Source organism: Lontra canadensis, unplaced genomic scaffold, assembly GCF_010015895.1.
Source record: "Lontra canadensis isolate GAN:19392208 unplaced genomic scaffold, GSC_riverotter_1.0 scaffold10, whole genome shotgun sequence".
Classification (NCBI taxonomy): Eukaryota; Metazoa; Chordata; class Mammalia; order Carnivora; family Mustelidae; genus Lontra; species Lontra canadensis.
This window is the reverse complement of record NW_022631004.1, coordinates 2,242,307-2,255,333: the sequence shown is the minus strand read 5'-3', so window position 1 is coordinate 2,255,333 and position 13,027 is coordinate 2,242,307. Positions and strand designations below refer to the sequence as shown.

At 35.4% G+C, this 13,027-nt stretch overlaps 1 protein-coding gene across 2 annotated transcripts in view; it reads left to right on the top strand.

Annotated features, from left to right (window-relative positions):
• Positions 1 to 9,957, top strand: part of DDX60 (DExD/H-box helicase 60) — a 114,490-nt gene extending 104,533 nt beyond the window's left edge. Inside the window, exons 37-38 of one of the 2 annotated variants that reach the window (XM_032855454.1) lie at positions 5,611 to 5,673; positions 8,749 to 9,957. In XM_032855454.1, the coding sequence (XP_032711345.1) occupies positions 5,611 to 5,673; positions 8,749 to 8,848 (163 nt within the window). In that variant the 3' untranslated portion in view covers positions 8,849 to 9,957. Of the gene's footprint in view, positions 1 to 5,610; positions 5,674 to 6,105; positions 7,178 to 8,748 lie in introns of those variants that run through there. The other variant, XM_032855453.1, reaches the window with a different exon arrangement.
• Positions 9,958 to 13,027: the final 3,070 nt, after the last annotated feature.

The following is a 13,027-nucleotide window of genomic DNA, read 5'->3' as shown; positions in this document are numbered from 1 at the left end:
TTTTCTTCTTCTTCTAGTTGCTTTGGCTATTCAGGGTCTCTTGTGGTCCATACAAATTTTAGGATTGTTATAGCTCTGTGAAAAATGCTGGTTGTATTTTGATAGGGATTTCATTGAATCTGTAGATTGCTCTGTGTAGTATAAACATTTTAACAATATTTGTTCTACCATTCCATGAGTATGGAATGTCTTTCCATTTCTTGGTGTCGTCTTTCATCGGCATTTTATAGTTTTCAGGGTACAGATCTTTCACCTTTTTGGTTAGGTTTATTCCTAGGTATCTTTTGTTTTTGATACAATTGTAAATGGGATTGATTCCTTAATTTCTCTTTCTACTGCTTCATTATTGATGTATAGAAATGCAACAGATTTCTGTACAGTGATTTTGTATCCTGTGACTGTACTGAATTCATATTTCAGTTCTAGCAGATTTTTAGTGGTCTTTCTGGTTTTCTATACATAGCATCATGTCATCTGCAAATAGTGAAATTTACTCCTTCTTTACACATTTAGATGCCTTTTATTTGTTTTTGTTGTCTAATTACTGTGGCTATGACCTTAGGGGAAAACTCTCAGTTTGTCCCCAATGAGGATGATATTAGTTGTGGGTTTTTCATGTATGGCCTTTATTATATTGAGGTATGTTCCCTCTAAGCCTGTTTTGTTGAGGGTTTTTTTTTTTTTTATCATGAATGCATGTTGTACTTTATCAAATGCTTTTTTTCTGCATCTATTGAAATGATCATATGGTTCTTAGTCTTTCTTGTACTTATGTGATATATCACATTGGTTACTTTGTGAATATTGAACAACCATGCAACTCAGGAATAAATCCCAGTTGACCAAGATAAATGAGTTTTTAAATGTATCGTTGGATTTAGTTTGCCAGTATTTTGTTGAAGATATTTGCATCTACATTCATCAGAGATATTGGCTTGTAGGTCTCTTTTTTGTGGTGTCTTTATCTGGTTTTGGTATCAGGGTAATGCTGGCCTCACAGAATGAATTTGGAAGTTTTCCTTCCTCTTCTATGTTTCGGAATAGTTTGAGAAGAATAGTAATTAACTCTTTGGTAAGTGTTTGGGACAATTTTCCCGTGAAGCCATCCGGTCTTAGACTTTTGTTTTGGGGGAGTTTTTTGATTAGCAATTTAATTTCTTTACTGGTATTCAGTCTGTTCAAATTTTCTATTTCTTCCTGTTTCAGTTTTGGTAGGTTTTATGTTTCTAGGAATTTAGTTTTTTCTTCCAGGTTGTCTAATTTGTTGACATATAGTTTTCATAATATTCTCTTATAATTGTTTGTGTTTCTGTTGGTGTTGGCAGTTATTTCTCCCCTCTAATTTATGATTAGAGGTTTATCAGTTTTATTGATTTTTTTCAAAAAGCCACCTTCTGGTTACATTGATCTGTTCTATTGTTTGTTTGTTTAGTTCTTATATCACTTATTTCTGCTCTAATCTTCATTTATTTCTTTCCTTCTGCTAGTTTTAGGTTTTGTTATTTTTAACTCTTTTGGGTGTAAGGTTAGGTTTTTTTTATTTGAGAGTCTTCTTACTTATTGAGGTGGGACTGTATTGCTATAAATATTCCTCTTAGAACCACTTTTGCTGCATCCCAAAGATTTTGGACCATTGCGTTTTCATTTTCATTTGTTTCCATGTACATATATATATTTTAAAAGATTTTATTTATTTATTTATTTGACAGAGAGAGAGATCACAAGTAGGCAGAGAGAGAGGGGGAAGCAGGCTCCCTGCTGAGCAGAGAGCCCAATGCAGGACTAGATCCCAGGACCCTGAGATATTGACCTGAGCTGAAGGCAGAGGCTTAACCCACTGAGCCACCCAGGTGCCCCCATATATCTTTTTAATTTATTCTTTGAGTTCCTTGTTTACCCATTCATTGTGTTGTAGCATGTTATTTAACCTTCATGTATTTGTGGTTCTTCCAGATTTTTTCTTGTGATTGACTTCTAGTTTCTTTTTTCTTTTCTTTTTTTTTTAAGATTATTTATTTATTTGTCTGACAGAGAGAGATATATATATCACAAGTAGGCAGAAAGGCAGGCAGAGAGAGAGGGGGAAGCAGGGTCTCTGCTGAACAGAGAGTCCGATGTGGGGCTCGATCCCAGGATGCTGAGATCACGACCTGAGCTGAAGGTAGAGGCTTAACCCACTGACTCACCCAGGTGCCCCTGACTTCTAGTTTCTTGAGGTTGTGGTCAGAAAGGATGTATGGTGTGGTTTTGATCTTTCTGAATTCTTGAGGCTTGTTTCGTGGCCTAATATGTCATCTATTCTGGAGAATGTTCCATGTGTACTTGAAAATAATGTGTATTCTACTGTTTTAAGGTGGAATGTTCTGAATATATCTGTTAAATTCGTCTGGTCCTGTGTGTCATTCAAAGTCACTGTTTCCTTGTTGATTTTCTGTTTAGATGATCTGGCCATTGATTTAAGTGTAATGTTAAAGTCCCCCACTATCATTGTGTTATTATCCGTTAGTTCCTTTATGCTTGTTGTTAACTGTTTTACATATTTAGGTGCTCTCATGTTGGGTGCATAAATATTTACAATTGTTATATCTTCTTGTTGGATTCTCCCCTTTATGATTATAAAGTGCCCTTTTTTGTCTTTTGTTACCGTCTGCTTTAAAATCTAATTTGTCCAATATAAGTATTGCTAGTTGGCTTTCTTTTGACAACCATTTGCATGATGAATGTTTCTTCATCCCCTCACTTTCAATCTGTAGGTGTCTTCAGGACTACAATGCTCTTATAGGCAGCATATAGATGAGTCTTTTTTTTTTTCTTTTAATCCATTCTGTCACTCTATCTTTTGATTCAAGTGTTTCGTCCATTTTCATACAATGTAATTATTGGTGTATATATACATTTATTGCTGTTTCATTACTTGTTTTGTGGTTGTTCCTAAAGATTTTCTCTGATCCTTTCTTGTCTTTCTCTCTTTCATGGTTTGCTGGTTTTCTTTAGTGATATATTTGGATTTCTTTTCTTTATTTTTGCAGTTTATTAGTTGTTTTTGATTTTTGGTTACCATTAGATTACATCCTCTGCATATTTAGCTGTTGGTCTATATTAAGCTGGTGGTCATTTAGGTTTGAACCATTCTTTACTCCTCTCCTCCCCATGTTTTAGATATAAGATACCTTCTTTTACATATTTCTATTTTGTGAGTACCTTGGGTGGTCTTTTACAAAAAGAATTCATTTTTACTGTTTTTGTGTTTCCTACCTTCATACTGTCACTTTTGGTCTTTCATGTCCACTCAAAGAGTCCCCTTTAATATTTCTTGGAGGGCTATTGTGTTGGTCATGAACTGCTCTAATTTTTTTTTTTTTTTTTTTTTTTTTTTTTTTTGCCTGGGAAACTCTTTATCTCCTCTTCTATTCTGAATGATAGAATTGCTGGATAGAGTATTCTTGGCTGTATATTTTTCCCATTCAGCACTTTAAATATGTCATGCCTTTTTCTTTTGCTTGGAGAGTTTCTGCTGAAAAAGCCCTTGATAGCCTTATGGAGTTTCCCTTATAGGTAACTGCCTTATTTTGTCTTGCTGCTCTTAATTTTTTTTCTTTATCACTATATTTTGCCATTTTAATTATGTCTTGGTGTGGATCTGCTTTTGTTGATTTTGTTGGGAGTTTTCTGTGCCCCCTGGATATGGATATCTTTTTCCTTCCCCTGTTAGGAAAGTTTTCATCTATTATTCTTCAAATAAATTTTCTGTCCCCTTTTCTTACTCTTCTTCCTCTAGGACTTTTATAATGTGAATTTTTAAATAAAGATTTTATTTACTTATTTGAGACAGTGAGAGAGAGAATGTGCACAAGTGGAGGGGATGGGGAGAGGAAGAAGCAGCCTCCCCACTGATCAGGGAACCTGATGTGGGGCTTAATCCCAGGACCCTGAGATTGTGATCTGAGCTGAAGACAGACACTTACCTGACTGACCCACCCAGGTGCCCCTATAATGTAAATGTTATTACGTTTGATAGAGTCACTGAGTTCCCTAAGTCTTTTCTTATTTTGCATAATTCCTTTTTTTCTTTTGTTCAGCTTGGTTACTTTCTATTACCACGAGTTCTAGGTCATTAATTTGTTCAACTGATTTTCCATCCTGCTGTTCATTCCATCAAGTGTGTTTGTCATTTCATTTACTGAGCCCTTTATTCCTGGTATGTTATTCCTTATCTCTGTGTTAAGGTTCTCACTCAGGTCTTCCATTCTTAAGTCCAGTGAGTATCTTTATAATCATTACTTTAAATTCTGTTTCACTGAGATCCCTGGACATGGCCTTATCCTGTTCTTTCATTTGGGACAAATTCCTCTGTCTTCTCATTTTGTCTGTCTCTGTGTCAGCTACTGTGTGTTAGGAAAGTCAGGTACCTCTGCTGTTTTTGAGGGTAATGGTCTTACATAGAACTCCTTGTTGGGAGTTGCAGTCTGGGAGGGGTTTGAGCTGGTCTATCCTCAGGGGGGAGTTTTCACAGTCCTGGGACTGAGGCAAGCATAACTTGGAAGGGTGGATACACCAGAGCATGGCAGGTACCAAGCTTGGCATAAACAAGTTAGGTACTGACAGTTGGCATGGTACTGGTTCCTACAACTAGCCCTGTGCTAGTTGTGGTGGGGGAGGGAAGTGGTGCTGGTCAGTTTCTTTGTTCACAGAGAGGTCTTTTGTGAACACTACCTCTCTGGGACATTTTCTGAGAAGAACAAATAACCTCCCAGAGCCCTGTATGCCACAGGCACCCTTCAATTGCTGTTTCCACACTATACATCCATGGGTTGTTTGCCCTGCCTTTTCTCCAAAAGCAGTCCTGATACCCCTGGGCTATCCAAGCCAAGCTCACTGACCTTTAAAATTCTAGCCTTTAAGCCTCATTGGTTGCAAGAACTCATGATATTCAGCCCCTCTCATCTTCCAAGCCAGTTACTATGGTGAATCATCTTCCCTTTATGCTCCACTGTGTGCTAGTCTGTCTTTACCCTGCTCCACCTCTATGGCTCCCATCCCACTGCAATGGGCAGTTCTCTCCCAAACCACATCTCTGAACTTCCTACTTTCTTCAATGTAGTTTTTTATCTACCTTCAGTTGTGGACTTTGTTCTGTCAGTCTTCAGGTTGATTTCTGGGGTATTTAGGATATTTTGATAGTTATATAGTTGTGTTCATGGGATGAAGCAAACCTAGGGTCTTCGTAGGTATTTCTGATCATTTTTAAAAATATAACTCATTATTGTGAATTAAGTTGTGGCATTAGTAAATAATTCATTTGATTCTTCCATTTTGATTCTCCGGCTCCTATTCACTCTCCTGAGCTTAACTTTCCTATTGTGGATTTCTTCTGAGATGGTCAGTCTTCTATGTGTATTGATTATGTGTGGTTGTAATACTTATGACATTTTTGAATTCAGAATCATCATTCCTGTTGATAGAATCATCATCTAAGATGTGTGACAAAAAGTTTCTAGTAAATATGTCATGACAGACAAAAGTAATTTATTATTGACAAATCCAGCATTTCAGTATGACATAAGTTCTTTAATGTTTTTATACTATTAAGTTTCAAATATTTTTGTTTAGGATACATGAAGGAGCTGCTTATCAGTTGTTGAAAGATTTTGCACTCACCATTAAATCTATCAGGTATGTTATGTATTTTAAATATTGATTTCACATTTTCCAAAAATTTAATGGTAATTTGAAAAATGTTTACCTTATACTTAAAAATGCCCTGGAGCTTCTGAGATGTCACACATTTCAACTCCCCAAACACTTTACAGAGCTTCTTTTCAACACCTTGTTGCATTGGTTCTATAATAGAATTAATTCCAAAGCCCATTTGACATAAGGTTTTATTCAGACCAGAACCTCAGCCTCAAGCACTGCATAACAACAGGACAATATTCAAAAGCCTCAAGAATTCCTAGATCCTAGTATTCTCGGTTTTCACAACCAGTGTTTGTCAGATACATGATACTTCAGAAGATCCCTTAGGGCTCCATGGAGTCCCTGGTTTATATCAACTTACATATTCTGGACTTTCTTGCTTTATTTTATATAGTGTTTTTTTTCCAGGCTTTATCTGACTCTGGTCTCTCATGTTGGCTTTCTGTTTCCATCTTTAGCAGAGTACAGTGGGGATTCAAACAACTCTAAACTTTCTATGGATATACCCATCCTAAGGGTTTATTACAAGGTCTACCCTTAGGCCCATCTAGTGTTGCCTGGTTAAATAAACATCTTCTTAAAGCCTCCTGTTTGTGTGCACTTCAATATTTTATGGGTTTTCCCTTTTATATCGCATACTTTAAAAAATTACATATCTTCACATATATGTATACATGCAATTAGCCATGAATCTCTTCATGAATTTCTTGCTAATCAGGTCACTGGTTTTTAATTTTTTGATTTGAGATTAATTAGACCTGTTTGGATGTTTTATACAAAGAATGAAACTTTGGGGATTCTAGAACAGAGGAAACTGCTCTAGATATTTTCTTGAGTATATCCAGACAGGGTATTTCTTGAGTGGTTCATGGTTATTCAAGAGTATCCCAGGAAACCCCTGAGACTTTGGAACCATCTCAAAATCTCATCCTAGAAATATCATTCATTCATCTGAAAAGTATTGAATGTTATTGGTTTGAGACATACTTCTAAGTATTTGATATATAGAGAATCAGTAAATCTTTTCCTGCTTTAAATGTAATCTTACAGTGTAGCGTGAGGAAACTGACTTGTAGCTACTAAAAAGGCAGTAAGTGCTAGGATGACAGATAATGAGGCAACCTTGGATTCAGAGAAGGATTTTCAAATGAAGTAATTTTTTCACTAAGTCTTAAAGGATCTTAAGAGATAGGGCAGAGGAAATAGTGTTTTCAAAGTACAGAAATGAAAAAGGGTCTGATATGTCAGGGATAGGCTTCAATCTCACTCTAGTGGCATGGGGAATATGGGAGATGTGATAGAGATGGCGAAGATACTGAGTTGCTTGAAGCAGCTTTAAAGGCAATTAGGATATGTATTGGAAAGAGTCTTAAGTCTCATATTATGGAGTGGGCTTAATATTATGAATAATGTGTAGATAGTGTATAGGCATGGGTATGATATGGATCTGTGGTTTATATATCTGACAGAGATGTATAAGGTTTATATATGTTTATATATGTGACGGAGACTCAAAGACTATAAGAGCCATGCAAGTGAGAGTGAGTGTGAGTCTGAATTAGGAAAGAGAAGTAATGATGTAAAGGAGTGGTTAGAGAAATACTTAGAGGATAGAATTCAGAGAAAGTTTCAATAAAGTTCATGTGGTTGGTGATGATAATAAGTTCCTATCTTAGTTAAGGATACCTAAGAAATATAGAAGTGAGGATGAAGTTTGAGGAGGACTAAGAACCAAAAATAATGAGTTAGAATTTATACATGTCCCATAATATCTGTGGGGTATAATTCAAGAGGAAATGGTCAGTGTTATAATTATAAGTTTATGATTAGGAGTATATTCAGTGTTACAGATACAGATCTGGTCATTCTTTGTGGTAGGTCAATGAAGACACTAGGAAAAATTCTGGAACTCTAGTGCAACCAAGGTAGATAAGGAATTACAAAAGGCTGATAAAATGTCAGATGCTGATTGTGGTCAGTACTTTTATCAGCCCATCTGCACTGTTCATTCTTGGATTTCCTCTCTCCTTTATTTTCACTTGCTTATACATTTCTTGTTGCTGCTGTAACAAATTACCACAAACTTAGTGGTTTAAACCAACACAAATTTATTATCTTACAGTTTTGGAAGCCTGGTGTCCCAAATAAGTCTAACTGCATTAAAATCAAGATCTTGGCAAAGCTCATTTCTTTCTGGAGACTTGAGGGCCATCTATTTTATTGTCTTTTATAGCTTCTAGTTGCTGCTGGCATTATTTTGCTTTGGTCCCCTTTCATCTTCAAGGCCAGCAATGGTGGGGAAAGTCTTACATTGCATTACTCTGAGATGAACTCTCTCCTGTCTCCCTTACAAAAATCTTTTAGACTATATTGGGCCCACCCAGATAATACAGAATAATTTTTCTATCACAAAGTCAGCTGATCAGCAGCTTGAATTCCATCTGCAACCTTAATTCTCTTTGCTGTGTAAACTAACATAGTCCTAGATTTCTGAGGATTAGAACACAAATAAAGGTCACTATTCTGTTTATTACTCCTGTTTTTTAAAAATTTCTCACATATCTAGGTAAAGGAAGTAATATTTTGCTCTTCATAGAGGTACTTGCTTGTGGAGTTCAGTATATACTAGACATGATAGCCAAAAAAACCAAAAACAAACAAAACAAAAAACACAAAATAGCCTCCAAAGACATGTGTGGCAAGAAGGAAGGGACTTTGTTTTGCTCTTGTTGAAGGGAGAAGTGATAAGTTTACATGGAATTTGGTGGCCTTTAAAATTCTCTTGGTAACTGACATGAAGAAGAGCTGCATGGGGATTGTTTTGTTATCTTTATTTTGGTTTTTTACATACTTTTTTTTAGATCAAAATATTTCTTATCAGTATTCTTCATATTTTGCTAACATTTCATCATCTAGTAAGATTTACTTAATTCTTCCTGCCTGGGGGAAAGTACTTCTTATAATGCTGACTCTCACTAATATATGTGTTCTGTGTGTGTGTGTGTGTGTGTGTGTGTGTGTGTGTATGTGTGTGTGTATTTCCATTTACAGTGTTTCCTTGCGTGAACTCTGTGAAAATGAAGATGACAACGTGGTCTTAGCATTTGAACAATTGAGTAACACCTTTTATGAAAAACTTGAAGGAGTTTAAAAATAAAGACTATCCAGACCACTTAAAATATTGCCACTGGCATTTTTAAGTCATATTTTGTGATCTGCATACTAATCAGAAATATATACATCATGAAGTGGAAAGGGCAAACAACTTGGGAGTCTGAATTGTGATCAAACCTGCCATGTTCTCTCATGAGTACCCTTGGACAAGTTTTTTAATATCTTTGGAGTCTTAGCTTCTGTATATAATTGAATAATAATGCCTATGTTTCAGTTGGTTTGTGGACTGATTGAAAAAATGCAAAGATTTTTTATGTGATTAAAGAACAATTTTTACTCTGTGAAGCCTAAACAAATATTACATTCTCAGCACTTTTCTCCTGGATGTTATAATTTGTAAAAGTCTATCAAGGGTAGAATATACTCAATATCCTGAAGTTGAAATATGTTTTCTCTATTAACTTAAATGTGATTATCTGATTTTGATAAATGGTTTTTCAAAATGACAACTTCTAGTAAACTTGAATTACTTTTTAAAAAAATATAAATGAGAGTTTTGGCATAAATTCTATGATGCTCTAAGGTAACATATAGCTGGTGATTTGGCTTGATTTTAATTGTATGTAAATGATTGAAAAAACACAAAGAAATAAATGGGTATAACAATTTTCCATTTATCTCTTTGTGTAAAGTCTATACATCTTTCTGTGCATTTGCACATACATGCATTTTATATTTAATAAATAGTTTATGTCTAATCGCTTTCCCTTCCTAGTCTAAGCCTTAGATCACAGTTTTGGAATCTATTTTAGACCCTAAAATGGAGCAGAACATTTTATCCTCAGAGAAATCTCTCTCCTTCTATCTAGGTGTCTTACTGAAGGTGATTTTTGTATGACATTATTTATACATAATATTACATTGGCTTAGAAAAACACTCATGGTTCATTTTGTCTGGAGATAAAAGAATATTCTGTTATCTGGAACTGACCCATTATTGCATGTACCATGTTAGGGGAGTCTAGTTTTTTCAGAGTAAACCCTTTTATACCCCTACCCCCAACTTTAACCTCCACCAACCTCTAGATATTCTCTATTTCTGTAATATTGTCATTTCAAGACCTAAATAAATGGAATTATACAGTACATAACCTTCTGAGATTTTTCCTTTCACTCAGCATAATTCCATCAAGATTGATCCAGGTTGTTACATGTACCAGTAGTGTGTCCCTTTTTATTGTTGAATAATATGCCATAGTATGGTTGTACCACAGTTTGTTTAACCATTCAATACAGTGAAGGACATTTGGTTGTTTCTAACTTTTGGCTGTTACAAGTAAAGCTGCTATTAATATTTATGTTTCTTCTGGAATATATATAGAGCTTCTCTTTGGCCCTTGCTGACACCAGGGAAGAGGGAAACAGGGCTGATTCACACTGCTCTGTTGTTTTAGGGTGCGGATGAAAGCTCAGCTGTCACAGGGAATATATGTAGGACAGTATTGATTAGTCTGGCTTTGCACCAACTCACTCTTTCTTACTAATATTAGTTGAAGGTAGAGGTTCAGCACCCTCCCACCCCAATACACACACACCAGGGGAGGGGGTAAGAGCAGGTTTCTGATTAATTCCACATCACACTGCCTTGTTTAATCTCATTGATGCTAGGTCAGGGGATGGCTAGATGGCTCCAATGACATCTGGAGAGGGTGAAGTGTAGTGGTGATTAGTCCCTCTTCTTACTGCTTTGGATATACAAGAGACAGAAAACTCAGAGAACTCATTATCATGTTATTTCTCAAGTCTCAAGGTTCCCATTGTTTTTGTGTTATGTCTAGGTAACTTTTGCTCCAAAAAGGACGACCTGGGAGGAATGGGATTGCTCTTACATTTTTATTGAAAGAAAGGAAGATGTTGAAAGGACTTGTTGGAAAAAGTTTGAGTCTCTATTTTTTACATGAATCAATAACTGAATCAAGGGAAAGCTTCACCTCTTTATAACTTAATGTTATGATTTCAACAGTAATTTGTGTGTGGTTCAGGAAATCTTACGGTAGGCGGGCAATGCTTCCATGGCCTGAGAATTTTCTGAAAGCCAATTTTTGCTTTTCTCAATATCCCTTTTGATCCTGTTTTACATCTTCCCTTTGAATGAAGGCCCATTCTATCATCTTCATGATATTGCAGAGAGTCAAAGTCCTTACTATCTCCAGAACTTATTAGGGGAAGTGATATCTTATCAGTGTAAAGACAAATTAGCTCTTATTATGTGGATGTGCCAATATGAAACTAAAACTAACTTCCTACTTAATAAATAGGTCAAAAATGCTTGTACCACACATCCTTGTGATCCTGGATTTGATAACAAGCCTTTAGTGTAGCTACGGCTGCTGAACAATGTCCTAGAAACCAAAGAAGGCAGACTCTTTTAATTGCAATGATTTGCTGGTTGACACAATTCTACACAGATATTTAGTTCCCTCTGAAAGAATGTATGATCGTACCCTGACCTTAGCAGATTTTATGCTGGTTGGATATGAGGTTAGTTAACACTTAAACTAAAATAAAACTCAGTTTAACAAATGGTATATTTAGTTAGCACTTTTTTTAATGCAAGTTTCCTATAACAAATATTTAAGATTTTTATGGTTTTTCTTATAGCCTCTGAACCACAAGTTGCTATAGTCATCAACGCTGGCTTCTTTTCTCCTTAGCCTCCACAGCTTCCAATATTTTCCCATGAAAGAAATTGCCACATTACTTTTAGGGTTTGTTATGAAGTAAAATAAAGAATATAAAGCTGAAGAAAAAAAGAAGAGTATTTCCTTGGTACATTGCAAGGAGAGAGAGAGAGTATATGATGTGTGTATGTCTGTGCGCGTGCATAAGGTGCATTGGCTCTGCACTATGTAACAATTCTTCCTTTATTGGAAAATAGGAGTTTTATAAGTAAACTGCCACTAGTGTTTCTAGAGCATAGTACTGAAAGGCCTGAGCTGTCCCACTGTTTTCAAGATAATTCATGTATGATCTAATAATAGAAGGAAATGAAAGCATGATATTTTCTGTAAAACTTTTATATGTCTTTGTTATAAAAGAGTTATCTGTGAGTGAATTTTCCAACTCTTGATGCAATTAATACTAATGTATTATTGATGTAGCCTTCATAGGGTCTCTCAAATTTCTATTTCTATTTATCATGTCTGCACAGGTCTATGCTATTAAATTATTAGAATACATTTATTAATTTACATTTCAAGTTCTTGTCTAATGAACAAATGTATATATCACTGCCCAGTTGAGCTTCCTGAATACAACTTTCCTTTCTTCCTTCCTATATATTCTTTTATATATTCATACTTGAATTCAGTACATCTTGGTTACATGCTTACTGTATGTCATGCACAGCAGGAGACACTGATCAAGTAGGAAGACTGAGGTAAGTAGATATTTACATTAAAGGAAAGGTGCAATAAAACATAGTCATAATTTTATCATTGGTATGTGCTAAGTAATTTACAGAAATTATTTCCTTTAATCCTTAAAATAAGCCTTGAGATAGATCTAATTGTTTTTTGCATTGGATAGATGCAGAAATTAGATGCAGAGCAGTCAGATAACTTGTCCAAGATCATGCAGCTATTAAATGTAAAGCTCACTTCTTTTGGGGGAATTTGAATTGAAGTAGTCTGGCCTGAAAAGGTACTCTCTTAGCTGCCATAGTATACTCCCAGCTGACAATAATGATAATAACAATTAATTTTTATTGAGAACTGACAATATTCTAGGTACTGTGCTAAATGTCTTACAGGTAATATATCATTTAATTCTTAAAACATCTTTGGGAGAGAAATATCTATAATACCATACTTTTTGTGAGCACAGTTATAGGTACTTGGAATTATTGAGGAAGACATAACATATAAAGTTAGACTTTATTAAACACTTAGTGGAGATACATTGGAGGCAGTAAAGCAAGTGGGTAAAAAGTCCAGACTTCTCTTTTGGGATGAAACTCTAGCAGTTGTGTAGTGGCTGAAATAAACAGTAATACTGGAGACATAGACCAGTTAGGATCCCTTAAAATAGTCAAGTGAGAAGTTATAAAACAAGATCCTTACCTTATCAAAGGCAGTGATGCTAGGCATAGAAAGAAGGGATGGATATGAAAGATATTTAGGAGATACAACTGACAAGATCTGATGATGACTTCAGT